Here is a 15212-nt window from a genome sequence, read left to right on the forward strand (position 1 = left end):
CCATGGTGGGATTTGAAACCTTGTCCCCAGAGCTCGATTGCTGGTCCAGTTTCATTACCACTACACCTTCCCATTGAGTACAGATCTCCTGGAAACTGATATCTTTGATAGCGCTGGGAATGATGAAGTGCCAGATGCTCCTTTGATAATGATGGTGCCTCTTTTGTGCCTTTGCCACTCCTGTGGCATGGCCCTCAGCAGTGTTTTCTACAGCGACCCAGCGAAGACTGTTTGCTACTTTTAGCAATGGGCTGTATGCCTCCCACCTCCTGAATCCCCACACCATCCCTAATTGGACGTGTTTCTGGAGGTGGCTCTTAATTGACCAGTTATCTAATCTTTGGCAATACCCCAATTCTCACCCAAGCCTCTGATTTCCCATGCTTCCCCGGTGCCTGATTCCAAGAGCACCCATCTTCCATCACCCTCTCCTCCTCCCACCCTGGCCTCTGAGAATCCCCCTGGTCCCCCACACCTCCACCAGTGCACCACACTGTCCCACCTCCCTAGTCCCCCTTCCTCCCACTTGCCCCACACCTCCCCAGCCACTGCTCACTCCGTCCTCTCCGCTGACTGGCTGCAAACTGACAATGAAGGCCATGGCTGCCCAGCATTTTGCCAGCCTCTCATTCTAGCTGACTGGAGCTGGGTACAGACAAAAGCACGTTATAATCAGGTCCTGCCATTAAATTTGGCAAGGCCTAAGAAAAATCTGCTCTTTGGGCCTCCCAACCTCAATCGTGTCACAACAAATGGCTCCCCTCCTGGCCAAAATCAATAATTACAGCCTTTTTGTTTATGCTTATTTGATCAATGCTGTAAGCATTAGACCAGAATATGATATATAAGATAATTAAGGTATGGTCTTTGAAAAAGATTGCTTTTAATGAAATACTGTATTGTATATTCTTGTAACAACATTTGCAAAACCATGCTATAATTTTCCACTTGAGAAACATTTATTAATAACAAATCAATTGTCACCCACAATGCAACTTTTCAACTAAAGATAGAAAAAATCCATTTAAAAGTATAATTATTATACATTGAAATTACACAGTGGATTACTAGTTTAGCTGATATTTTAGTAAAGGTGTTAATCTACCACTTGAGCTCTCTCATGATGCACTTTTCAAGTAATGCATGTTAAAAAATTCTACTTGAAGATGTAAAAAGTGAAATTCTGAAAATCATCAAAACAATTTAAAAACCCAAGTTTTTTTCAATTACAGGCTTTGAACTACTTTCAACTCAATCAAGAAAGAAATAAAAAGATTACTAAGAAGCTAATTGTGATATTCCAAAAGCACAAACAGTGTTTCTTCTTAATAAAGTTGATCCTTTTCATACCATGACTTATTCATTTTGCATTATGTTCTTGATCCGAGAGAGATATTTGTTTGATAAATGTGTATAAACACCAGGTTTGGTGTAATCCTTGCAGGGACTTCCAAATGAAGCAATGCCACTGTACACAGTTTGACTAGGCCATTTCTTTTTACATAATAGTGGATCACCAGAATCACCCCGTTAGAACAAATGTTAGCAAAATCATAATTTCATACAAACATGTGAACTAGGAGCAGGAGTAGGCCATTCAGCCCTTCAAGCCTGCTCCGCCATTTAATAAGATCATAGCTGATCTGATAGTAACCTTAAATCTGCATCCTGCCTACCCCCGATAACCCATCACCCCCTTGCAAGAATTCTAACCACCTCTGCCTTGAAAATATTCAAAGACTCTGCTCCCATCCCCTTTTCAGGAAGAGAATTCCAAAGACTCACGACCCTCTGAGAGAAAAAACTTCGCCTTATCTCTGTTTTAAATGGGTGACTCCTTATTTTTAAAAGATGACCCCTAGTTCTAAATTCTCCCACGAGGAAACATCCTCACCATATCTATCCTGTCAAATCCCCTCAGGATCTTATATGTTTCAATCAAGCCATCAAGCAATGATCATAATTATAGGAAACGTTAGCAGATCTCCCATGGCATTACTCACTGTACTTACGCCTGGATTTTCCAAGATGGGGGAGGTTCTTGTGATCACCTACTATACCTTCAGTGGAAGAAACCCTGGAGAAATAATTCCTCTTTACTCTGTTTCTGTGGAGTTTTCACCAATCTATCGCTGAAGTTATTGTAGAATATTGGTGATTCCTTGCATAGATAATTGCTTTGTGAAGACAGAAGCATTATAGAATTATTATACTACGAGCTTTACTCAGATATTTGACTGAACCTCAGAGTCCACTATTACTCCTATAAGCAAGCCTTTACTCCTTAAGAACCAAAGCATTACCCTGTGTAGTAGTAAAAGGTGCACGAGCAAAAATGAACAGTGATATATCACATAATAGGGAGAATTTTCTCCCTGTTGGGCAGGCTGGGCGGGTGCGGGTGCTCAGCCAATCGCTGCCTGTGATTGGCTGCACGCCGCCATTTTACATGGGTGGGCCAATTAAGGCCCGCCTAGCATGACACGCACCCTGAAGCACTCAACGCTATCTGTGAGGGTGAGGGGAGGAGGGACAGTTGGGGCCTGCGCACGCGCGCGAAATTGCTCAGAAACCACCTTGAGGCACAGAACTGCCTCAGGGAGATTCACTTGATTGTGAAAAATTGAAAAAAATAAATAAAATTATTCAGACCTGTCCCCTCATGTGACAGTGTCACATGAGCTGGGACATGTCTATGTATTTTAATAAAATTTTTTATTAAAGTTATAAACCCTTAAGGTTGGACAGGCAGCCTGACAAGTCCTTCAATTAGTTGATAAATGGCCTTAAAAGGCCTTTGATAGTTCGGCGGACACACAGCCGACTCTGGTGCACACCCACTGAACTGAAGATCGGAATGACGTGCCATGACGTCAGGACACACGCCCGATGTCACCACACGTCATTTTATGTGTTGGTGTGCGGGGCTCACCCAAAACTACAAAAAACAAACATACTTAATTTTTGTCACATCTTCCACTGACCAGAAGATTCTGCCCGATGTTTATTTACAGCAAGAATGCTCCTAATTTCTCAAAATAAATAAGGTCACAATCTAATGCTAGCCCATTATTTTGTAGAATAGTTTTGTGTAATAGTTCTAAACAAATTTTTTTTTCTTATATTTCTTACCAATAGTGGCGGTAAAGTGATGGTCTGACCATCTTTGAAGTGAAGGATAAACTGTTTCATCTATCAGGGGAAATGTCCCTTTGTTAGGGGTACACTTGTGGCTCATCAGAAGAAAGATGACTTGGGCAAAGACGGAGACAATGAGAGGTCTTGAACAGGAAATATTGGAGGACACTACACTTGAGATGTATTTGGGAACACCAAAGGATGAAATGTCTGTGGGGCGCTGGGGGTGGGTGGAAGGGTACAGAATTGACTTTGTGGCTTTATCAGTAACAGTTGATAAAGACTTAGACTGTCCTCTGGGGAACAGAAAATTGAACTCTCAACTGTGCTCATTTTTTTAGTGGGATTCCCTGATTGTACATTTTCAGTAAGTGTTGGTGCGTCCAAGGTTTGCTGATTGGGAAATTGCAGACCTACAGTCTCAGGTTTTTGATTCACTTAAATTAATAATTGGAACAGTGGGAGCTGTGGCCCACACTTCCCTAACTGACAGTCCCTGCAAATATTGCTTCTCACTGGCAGCACTTAATTGGGTAATCAGCCCTAAATACCGCCCGCCCCCCCACCCACCACCCCCCCAAAATGTTGCCTGTATTTTGAGCAACTGTCAAGCACATTCAAAGCCAAGTAACAATAATACATCTAACTGAACAAATTACACGGTTTGTGTTTATCCAAAAACTGGCATTTCTCCTCTTTGGCCTTACAGACAGCTAAATTAATTACGCTTGAAACATTATTTGCGTCAGGCTAAATGCTATCCATAGTTTATTTTTAAAAAGCACTTAAGGTCAAAATTGGCAACATTCCCAGTATAAGTGTCAAGGTCTGCTGCGCCCCTACCCACACTGGACCTCCAGTACCAATTCCCTGAAAAGATCAGTGGTGATCAGGAAGAGGGCCCTTCATTTTAGTATCTCAAGCAGGTGACCGTAATGCTAGAGACACATCTGGGAAGCCTATAAACTACCTTGCACCAGAAAATTAGCAAATATAAGGAGGCACTGTAAGCCTCACCAATGACCCAGGGCAAGAGGATCCTGCTGGGTTCCACAATGAGTGCACTATATGCCTGGTTCAGTCAGTGAACCAGCTGCCAATTTTTCACCATGCTTGGAACTCAGGAACTCCCAGAATTTAAGTCCTTGCCCGTTGTACCTTCCCCATCTACATCAATGGCTTTGTTTGGGGTCAGTGGGGGGGTGAGGGGATGGTCAAATTCTTCCACTAATGCAACTCCAGCAGAAGGTGAGACTTAATCTATCTGGGTTCCAGCCTAATTTGGAACCCTTCCCCTTCCATCCCGCACCTGGCTGTGGCTACAGTGGGAACACACTGGAAGGCCTGTGGGTTTTCAACTCTCTTATGTATTGTGACAAGAAGCTCCAACCCAAAACTACAAAAAATAAATATACTTAATTTTTGTCACATCTTCCACAATTAAAATAAATTTATAAGCTCACTGCGATGACTTCAACTTTGTATCAGCCAAAGCCTGGTAAAATAGGTAGTTTCTGCATATCTAAAAAAAAGGGCTCCACTGCTTTCCAAAGGGTGTTCTGCTGGCTCGCTCAGAAGAGCAGCTAAAATTGCAAACTGCTGAACAGCAAAGTAATTGGCAGGGGCGAAAGTCACTCTGACCATTTTAACTGCCCTTTACCTGGAGTGAGGGCGATTGCATTGGGAGAACACTGAAGTCAGAGGAAAGGAAAATCAAATGGTTTGTCTAAAGGAAATGATCTCCTACTGTCTGTTTTGCACCCCTACCAAAGTTGAGTTTCATACCATGCTAATCCAAATTATAAATGTTTAAGGGTCTGAGACCTGAACTTCTCAATTTTGCATGAAGTATTACTTGTTAAAGTGGCTTATTACTGCACACAATGCATAGTTTTGATCTGTTCAGATGAACTGTTCTCTTTTCTGATCCATGTTGTAGTTATTACATGCCCTTTAACAGGCTAGCTACATTTGTTGATCACAGTACAATATTGTTTTTGCTCTCAGGCATACTTGCTTCAATTGTTTCAGTTAAATTTATAAATCAATTGAAATGAATTTCTTGCAGGTTCAGTCTCCCTCACAAACTTATCAGTTCACATCATAATATTCAGCTCTTCTTATCTTGAATAGCATTGTCTTAAACATGATTCAGATGGATTGTAGTGTCAATAAGACAATGATGGTCATTGGAAAATTATGCATCTTGCTATCTTTGCCTCTCACAGCAATATGCATTCTGTCACATCATATATATTCTCAAATATTTATTTCTATTGAAGTTTAAGGAAGTAAGTTTCTGTCTTTTATTTTGGAACCCTGTGTTTAAATATAGTGCAGTGTGAATGGATGCAAATCTGTAGCTCCTGGCTGCAAAGGTCACCTGTGCAATGAATCTGATCAACCACAACCTAGTTCCTGGATTGGCAAGGGCTGCAATCCAAAATTGCCCAAAATGCTGTCACTTGGAAATATCACAAAGACAAGACCAAAGGATGGTTCATGTAAGGAATGGAAAAGTGACACGTTCTGGAAGAGCTGCACTTCTGAGGTTGGCACTGAAGCACATGGCTGTGACAAAGCAGAGGGAATTTTATTCAGCACCTAGCTGTGCTGTGCCTGCAAAGGCTGGCCCAAAATTGACAGTATTTCATTCAACAGCATTTCATTCCTCACCTTAACAATCACAGAAGAAATTTAAAAGAAAGGCAGCTTACATTGCTATCTTTAATTCAATTGTTCTAACATAAAATGTCAACTTACCAGACATACATCCTGTCGCTGGTTTTTATCACCAGCACATACCAAGTTTTTTGTGAGATTAAGTGAATATATTTTCTTGCAGATTTTCACTTCCATGACAGTCAAGTTTGCTTCCTTTAGGGTATCAGAATGCAAGTTAGCTGCATTAGTTTCTCCCCATCCTGCAACACTGCATTTGGTTCCAGGTTTGACACTTTTTGTTGATTTAGGCAGCTTTAGAGTCGAGACAAGCTTGTTTAGAATGGCCTTATTCTTCAACTGCAACAGAGAAAGGTAAAAGTTCAGCCAGTTAATTATTCTAGATGCATAGAACTATAATAAAGGAGCCCCAGTTTTAGGACATAAGACACAACATAGGAGCAGGAGTCAACCATTTAGCCCCTCGAGCCTGTTCTGCCAATCAATGAGATCATGGCTGATCACCTATATCCTGCCCTTGCCCCATATCCTTTAAATGCCTTTGGCTAACAAAAATCTAAAATCTCAGATTTAAAATTAACAGTTAATCAATTGCCATTTTTGGAATAAAGTTCCAAACTTCTACCAACTTTTGCTTGTAAAAGTGTTTCCTACTTGTAACCCCAGAATAATTGTTCCCATTAATGCTAGGGAGGGGTCGCGGGGAGGCGGGGAGGGGGGGAGGAGGGTGGGGGTGTGGTTAGTGTTGTTTATGATGGGAAAATCAGTAGCAGGGGGCACTCATAGATTTTCTAGTGCATCTTTGGATGTTCTGTTGTTTGGAGAGAGGACTAAGAAAGGGAAAGGCTAGGAAAGAAGGATTCAAATATTAAGGTGGAAGTGGCTGTGGCAGAGGCAGTCAATGTTGACAGGGGACAAGGGTGCCTGCATCTTGTGAGCCCTAGAGAGAAATTTTTTCTCTGCATCGTCCCATCCCATGCACTTTCCTTCACAACAGCTTTCCCCTCCTGAGCTCCTGCTCTCAGATACCCAAGAACTACACCAGACCTGACACAGCAGCCCCAGGACGAAAGAAAGTAACAGCACAGAACTGATGAGGAGGCCTCATCACTTGTTCTGACACTTGCACAACTAGCTGAGACAATGGCACTGCACTAACTTTGGATGTTAGTATAGAGTTAGGATCAGTACATGGTGAGTCACTGGCCATGAGTGAGCTGTAGGCAGAGCAGGGGTAAGGATGGCTCATTTTCCAGCTCACCAGAAGTGAGAAGCGGAAGGCGAGGTGGGGTTGGGGGAGGTGTTGCAAAAGAATGGTGCACAAGTCATGCAGCTTGTGGCCCATGGTGTTGTGAGCCTGCAGGAAATCACTGTAAGCCTGCATAGCAGTGTTAACTGAATGAATTTGTAACCCATCAGATTTTTTTTCTAAACATGAAGATCCTACCTGAAGCAACATGATGTTATCTCCAGGAGATGGTCACTTGAAGTTTGGATGTGGAAACATTTTCATCACCTTTATTTTCTGTTTTGTTTTTTGCTTGGAAAGTGAATGAGCTCCAAGAACCACTTCCAGTTCTTCCACTTTTGTATCTCTGCAATTATTTTAAGCATAATTTCATTACTTGCAAGTAAAATGTGACTATATGTGTTTTTATTACAAGGAAAATATTCTTAAGTCACAGCACAGCCCAGTGAAGTTCAATTCTATTACATTGTTTCTGTCAGGTTGGCGACTTTATACATTTACACTACTGCTGGGTTAGACTGCGACAAGAATCACATGTCACAATGCAATGGATTTAATGAATGGATTAAAAAAATACCATAGTTAATACTTAGAATGATTGAATCAGTTATAGAGGGAAGCAAACAACATTCTCAGGCACCTGCTTGCAGCACTTTGAAATAGATCACACAAGAACGAACTGAATTATTTTTGCTCTAGGAACAAATATATCAGAGAGGTCTTAGCTTAAAATCACACCCAGAATATAGCATCTCTGACTGTGCTGCACTAGATTGTCAGCCTAGATGATGTGTTCAAGTCTCTTGAGAGGAGCATCAATGCACAACCTTCTGGCTCAGAGATGAGGGGGCTACCACTGAGCCAAGTCTGAGAGCTAAAATTTCATTGTAGGCTTGAGATTCCCCTGCGAATGGAACATATGCTAGACTTAAAATAAGCTGCAATGTCTTATTTGCTACAACGTGCTGCAGTCAATACCCACTGAGGTTCAATCAATGCTCCACCACAACTATGTTTTTCGTTAACTTGAATACATGGCATGTAAAGCCTTGAATGACTCTCTACATCATGACCCCCAATGATATCCTAATAACAATCTACAATGGAGAAACAGAGATTAGATTACAGAATGTAAGCAGCTAAATTTGATTCCTGTAGTGTCTCATCCCAATATCGAGATAGTGTTAAAGCATGGCACAGTAATAAAATGTAGATAAAAGGTTTATAAATATAAAACGACATAGTTCACATACTTACATCCTTGCATGAACAGGTAGATGACTGCAGTAATGATCAACATCGATGACAGCAAATAGCTCATTTTGCCAGTTCAGTGTATTCAGCACCAAAGCAACAACCCTTTTAATACAACTGAACAGGAAGTGGGAGGAATAAGTTATTGATCAAGGTGGTCACTGCTTCTGACATTACTAATAACAAATGAGTTATTGTAATTCAGGAAAACATGATAGTTCTGCAAAGTTAAGTGTGCATGATAAAGAGTCTGATATTATGTTATGGAATACCTGAACATGATTTTGGATTCATCCACATTTCAATGGAAATTAAAATTGTGTGTTTTGTAACACAGATGACCGATCCACAACATCAGTTTTCCATCACATCTAAGCCCTGGGACTTGGTGCTGCTGAGAACCACAAGGTTTTTGTCTGGGTAGCGGGGGGCAGATCATCTGAATAGGCAACCTTTCTATAGGTAGTGGGATGCATGTCGTTCACATCCTTGAAGAGGATTAGGCCAGTGCTGTTGTGAAGTCCTTCATTCAGGGTACATGTGGAGCATCTCTCCTTTGTCTCCACCTATCCAGCTTCCCCTGCTCCACCCACTTTAAACAGTATAAATTTCATTACATTTTATTTCTCTTTAGCTCTGAAGAAGAATCATAAGGATTCGAAACGTTAACACCATTTTTTTTCTCCACAGATGCTGTTAGGCCTGCTGAGTTTTTCCAGCATTTTCTGATTTTGTCCTTGTGGAGCATGTGTGGTAACTGAGTGAAACACTATTAGCGGGGTTGTCCAGTCCCCGCCAGCAGCGGGCATTGTTGCAGGTGGGACCAGAAACTTTTGAGGACAGCAAAAAATTCAATTAACTTTTGGCTGCTCTCCAAATTTTCCCGTCCCACCCACGACTTTGCCCACTGCTGGTGGGGCTGGAAAACCCCAGCCTATATATTTGATTGCTAAGCATTGAAGAAAAGATACAGTTGTAGCCTGGTACTGGAAACGTCTGACAGATTTCAACATAAAACCATATTACCAGAGAGCGTCACATTCTAACAAAAGGTTGATGAGCGCAATATCTTTCTTGAGTATATGTTGGTGGTCAGCCTCAATGTAGGTGGTAAATGCAAGTACTTGGTCAACTCAGATCCCATCAGGTCTGAAAATGGCTTGCTCGTCATGATGGCTGGGCTCCACCAGTGGAAAGATCCTGACCAGGGCCAACATAAGGTTAGAAGTGGGGATGTTCACTGATGATTGCACAATGTTCAGCACATTCACAACTCTGCAGATACTGAAGCAGTCCATGTCCAAATGCAGCAAGACAACATTCACATTTGGGCTAATAAGTGGAAAGCAGCGTTCATGCCACAGAAGTGCCAGGCAACAAGAGAGAATCTAATCATCTCCCATTGACATTGGCATTACCATCACTGAATCCCCTAGTATCCACATCCTGGCAGCTACCATTGAACAGAATTCTGTGGAGAATAACTCACATCCTGACTCCCCAAAGTCCGCCCTACAAGGCACAAGTCAGGAGTACAATGCAATACGCTCCTCTTTCTTGGAAGAGCGCAACTCCAACAATGCTCAAGAAGCTCGATACCATCCAGGACATCCCGCTTGATTGGCAGCCCATCAGGTACTTTAAACATTCACTCTCTCTAACACTGACGCACAGTAGCAGTAGTGTGCACCATCTACAAGATGCACAGCAGCAACTCACCAAGGCTCCTTTGACAGCACCTTCCAAACCCATGACCTCCACCAACTAAAAGGACAAGAACAGAAGATGCATGGGGGTCTTATTACTTACAAGTTCCCCTCCAAACCACACAACATCCTGGCCTGGAACAATATCACCATTCCTTCACTGTCACCGGCTCAAAATCCTGGAACATCCTTTAAACAGCACTGTGGGTGTACCTGTGGGTGGACTGCAGCGGTTTGAGAAGGCAGCTCACAAACACCTTCTCAAGAACAATTGGGGATGGGCAACAAATGCTGGCCCAGCCAGTGACATCCACATTCTGTGAAAGAATTGTTATGATCCCAGCTGAGGATAGCCCTGGACAAGCCTGATTCTGGAGCGGAACCCAGTTTGATAGATCCTAACTTTTAATTTGTTTGTTTAGGTATGTGGAGAGGGGCTACTGAACAGAGTCACCATAGTCAGCTAATGAACTTTTGACAAAAGTATAAAACATTTATTGAACAAGAAAAGATGAACAATATTACAATGCTCCTTCACCCGCAATTATACCTTTACAGCTATATACAGATTTGTAAGGATAGCACAAGTTACAAAAGCTACCTTATACTCTAATGTTCACAGTAAGCACAGCCCATGCACCAATAGGTGACCTGTGGTCAGACTCACCACTCTGAAACCAAGTGAAAGATGCCACCTCAGACAGGTGCTATGGGTCATTCCTCAACTACCACCCCACCACCCCCAACCTCCTGACGCCACCAACACTTGTCACACTGGAAGCCAATCAGTTTCACTGAGCTCTGTCTTTCACATGAGGATTTCCAATCTCCACTCTCTAAGAACTCACTTTGGAATCTTCTCTCAAATCCAAACTTTCTCTTCGTCGCCACCACAAGTGTCCCCCTCCAGGGTTTCAAACTCTCCTTCCGATATTCCTCTCCCCTGGGTCACCACATGCATTCAAACTGTCTTCCACACACTCTGTCTCTCACTGACATAGCCGTCAACAGTACACCATGGCTTCACCTGCTCATAGCAAAGAGTTACAGACCTTCAGCCATCTCCTTGGACCTTCTGGTGTCTTGCAAGCTGATCTCACTTTAAATTGGTTTTCTGCAGCTTTTGTCTCTTTAAATATAAAGCTTGGAGCCTTTCTCTCTGCCCCTCAAACTTAACTTCACTTAACAAAAACTTTTCCAGGCTCCTGTCCTTCCCTTTCACTGGAAGATCTGCTTGGGACTTTCTCCAGTTCCATTACTCTGGATTTCTGGGTCTTTTCTTTAATTTGGGACTGGCTAATCTATCCACTTTGCTCCAGTCTCTCCTGGCAGCTACTTTCAAAACCAAATGAACTCAAAACGGCTTCCAAAATCAAACTGTTCTTTCTAGTTTCTTCTGTATGCATCTGTGGGAGCGACCTGCCTCTCTGGACTCCAGTTGATAGGCATCACCTCAGTTTCTCTACTCTTATTTGTTTAACTTAGCTGCAACAGTTGAAAAACTCTGATTAGAAATGCAGGCACCTTTTAAAGTGAAGCTAAAACTCACTTTGACCTTTTCTTAACACACAGATACAGAAATACAAATCAAATTTAAACATTAGAAATACAACCCATTCCTAAACCCCACAAATACCAATATAACTTACTCAAACTATCTCTATTTCCTAACAGAATAAATAATTTAAAAAATGCTCTAACAGTTTATAAGAGGTATATCTCAGAGGCATGGGCCAATAGTAGCTGGGTCAGCAGCAGGTTTTCCAGGCTTGACGATGGTGATGACTTCAATCTTGCTCAATGAAATGACACCAGTTGCATGGATGTTTGTAATGGAAGAAGCCAACCAGTCACACCCATTAAATTCCAAGTTCTTCAGGAATTCAGGATAGAAGCCATCAATTCCTGTAGCATTCCTTGCTTTAGTGCAGGGGGGAGATCTGTGTCAATATCAGCTATGTGATGTCTTCCGATAAGCAAAGAAGCATAAAGCAGTAAGATGTTCCCTGCAGTTATTTCAAGAACTAGACACCTTATTTGCATGTGAATAACATTTTTGAAACTTTGAATGAAAGTGCTCTGGAGTGTTTTTGAAGATGTTTTGGTGAGTTCCGGCAGCTGCCAGAGACTGTTGTTCATCCTCACAGGATTCATATTGATGGAAGTGGCACTGGAGGTCTTGTAGGTGCATGTGAGCAGAAGAGACCCTGTGGTTCAGGGGGTGCTGGGAGGCCCACAAGAACCATCCTTAGAAGGGAAAGGGACCACATGGTCAAGTAGGACAATTCCCAGAGCCTGGACCCAAAGACCTGACAGCACTGTCCCAAGAAGCCTAATGACTTAGCTTGAGTGCACAAGGTCAGTGAATCAATCTTCACATAACATCTCTTACCTACCCACCAACCTCTCACACCCCTCAATGCGCAACATCCCTATCACTCACCCAGTTGCACTCTATGGTACAATGAACTCATCCCTAACATCCAGATAGTCGACCTCATTCTCACACATCTATCAATACTTCCACTCTCATACCCAGCTCTCCCTGCCTCTATATACTGTCAGCTATGGCAGACGCATCACCCAAACACAGTACCTCACAATCACTGATATTCTGCCCTCTCTCTTGCAGGATAAGGTGACAGACAATAGAAGGGAACAGAGTCGAGCTGACATGGTTGCCTGAATTCCCTGAGCCCTGTGGAGGAGCTGTGGTAGAGGAGTAGGTGACAGCAGTGGCAGTGCCTCTGGGTTTGCAGCATGACAGGGAGATGCAGAAGTGTCTATGGAGAGGGCCAGCTCAGCACAATGCCCTCTGATAAGTTGGAGCTGGATTCCTCATTGCTGCCAGATGTTGACAAATGGTTGTCTGGCAGGCCAGCCAATACCCCAGCATCTCAGTACACATGTCCAGCCTTCCTGTGTGCTGCCCATTGAGGTCTACATCTGAGTCCTCTGCAGCTGTGCTTGTATGCCACCTCACTCTCCGCTGAGAGGGCAAATGAGCCACCTTTTACCCTTGGCCTGTTTACAGGCCACCCTTGCTCAGTGATACACTATGTAGTGGTCCTGTCCCTATACTAGCCCCCAAGTTAAGTGTAGTGTCAGGGTCTGAGATGGTGGCTGCAAGCGTTAGATGAAGTGATGAGACCTCTTCATCAATGTTATGTTGTTGCTCTCTTTCCCCCTCCTGGGATGGCCAAAAGCAGGAATAGCTAAAAGCAGGAGCTCAGAAAAGGAATGTCAATGTGAGGGAAGGGGGTTGGGGTGGGAAGCAGGAGGTCCAAATTTACAGCATCAAGAGCTTGCTCATAACACCAGAAAGCAGGATCAGTGGGACCTGGGAGTTGAGAAGGAAGATAAGGTGATGCTGGATACTGCAGGTCCATTGCAGACAGCCCCATAATGCTGAGAGCCAGCTCCGCCATAGGGCTCAGGGAATTCAGGCAACCATGTCAGCTCGACTCTGTTCCCTTCTATTGTCTGTCACGTCCTGCAAGAGAGAGGGCAGAATATCAGTGATTGTGAGGTACTGTGTTTGGGTGATGCGTCTGCCATAGCTGACAGTATATAGAGGCAGGGAGAGCTGGGTATGAGAGTGGAAGTATTGATAGATGTGTGAAAGTGAGGTCGACTATCTGGATGTTAGGGATGAGTTCATTGTACCATGGAGTGCAACTGGGTGAGTGATAGGGATGTTGCGCATTGAGGGGTGTGAGAGGTTGGTGGGTAGGTAAGAGATGTTATGTGAAGATTGATTCACTGACCTTGTGCACTCAAGCTAAGTCATTAGGCTTCTTGGGACAGTGCTGTTAGGTCTTTGGGTCCAGGCTCTGGGAGTTGTCCTTCTTGACCGTGTGGTCCCTCTCCCTTCTAAGGATGGTTCTTGAGGTCCTCCCAGCACCACCACCCCACCCCCCCCCCCCCCCTCCCCCCCCCCCCACCCCCCACCCCCCTGAACCACAGGGTCTCTTCTGCCCACCTACAAGACCTCCAGTGCCACTTCCATCAATATGGATCCATATACCTGTTCTGGTGTTCAGATTTCAAGAATGTCCATTTCAGCAATCTTCTTGTGCTGATTCTCTCTAAATACAGCCTACCTTTAAGAAAGAGCAATCTCTCTGTTGTGATCGCGAACAATCATGCTGTGTGCAGAGTTCTCCAGCAGCCTTAAGAGGCAGAGATAAGCTTTGGGGGTGGACCAACTAGTGCTACAATCATTCAGATGAGGCGGGTTCATGAATTTTGTGTGTTACCCACCTCAATCTGAACAGGTGCAGTACGTCATGAGTCACAACCACATGTCCAAAAACCAGGACACTTATATTTCTAGCCCCCTGTTATTACATTCAACACTTTAATGTTACAAATAGAAGTCAGGAATGAATTACTCCTTCACTGCGAAGAAAAGGTTAGGGGTGGGAGAGGAGGCAGCCAGCACAATAGCAGTGTTAGACAAGCTTTTATGTCAATAAATAAAAGTGCTTTAAAAATGTTCAAACTGTGACTTTGTAATTACCAAAGTTGATTTATGTTTTCCACAAACAGCTCTGTGTGTTTCAACAGTGGCATATTGTAAATTACAATCGAAATACACTCACACCACACATCTTTAATCTCAAGTACAAAGGGTTTCCTTAAATCTCCCATTCCTTTGAGGACACAACTTGAAACTAAATGAGCATATGGCATCTTTAATTATGGCATTTAAACTCTCATAACAACTCTAGGAACCTTAATACATCCAAGGATACTGAAGAAAGTGAAAGTAGAAATTGCAGAGGCACTGGCCATAATTTTCCTCAGGGCCTGGATTTTTCAGTCGGCGGGTGGGCTCAGAGGGAGTGGGCGGGGTTGAATCAAATCAAGTACCTGACAATATAGCTGATAAAAATGTTGTCCACAGATACTTATTTTTATTTTGTTTCATAACAGAAATTCCATCCCCCCTTTGGATGAGTTTTGATGAAAAATGCAAAGGCCGTCTGGCCGATTCACCCGCTCACCAACCGAAAGGTTGGACAGGTCACGAAAAGTCGGAGAGAATTGAGCCGTTAATGGGCTTAATTGCCCTCTTAATTGTTGGCGGGCAAGCTTCTGACTTATGTGTGTGTCCGCCGAGCGAAATATCACACTAATGTGCAATGACGTCAGAATGCTTGCCCGGTATCTTCTTGGGT

General features: G+C 43.2%; 1 protein-coding gene across 1 annotated transcript in view; it reads right to left on the minus strand.

Moving 5' to 3' along the window:
- Positions 1–1356: 1356 nt before the first annotated feature.
- The window catches only part of LOC121275696 (granzyme A-like), a 34573-nt gene continuing 20717 nt past the window's right edge, over positions 1357–15212 (minus strand). The window contains exons 4-7 of the mRNA XM_041183270.1: positions 8026–8155; positions 7305–7413; positions 5903–6199; positions 1357–1528 (exon numbers count right to left, since the gene is read on the minus strand). Of these exons, the coding sequence (XP_041039204.1) occupies positions 1357–1528; positions 5903–6199; positions 7305–7413; positions 8026–8155 (708 nt within the window). The remainder of the gene's footprint in view (positions 1529–5902; positions 6200–7304; positions 7414–8025; positions 8156–15212) is intronic.

The sequence above is a fragment of the Carcharodon carcharias genome, chromosome 1, assembly GCF_017639515.1.
Source record: "Carcharodon carcharias isolate sCarCar2 chromosome 1, sCarCar2.pri, whole genome shotgun sequence".
In the NCBI taxonomy this organism is placed as follows: domain Eukaryota; kingdom Metazoa; phylum Chordata; class Chondrichthyes; order Lamniformes; family Lamnidae; genus Carcharodon; species Carcharodon carcharias.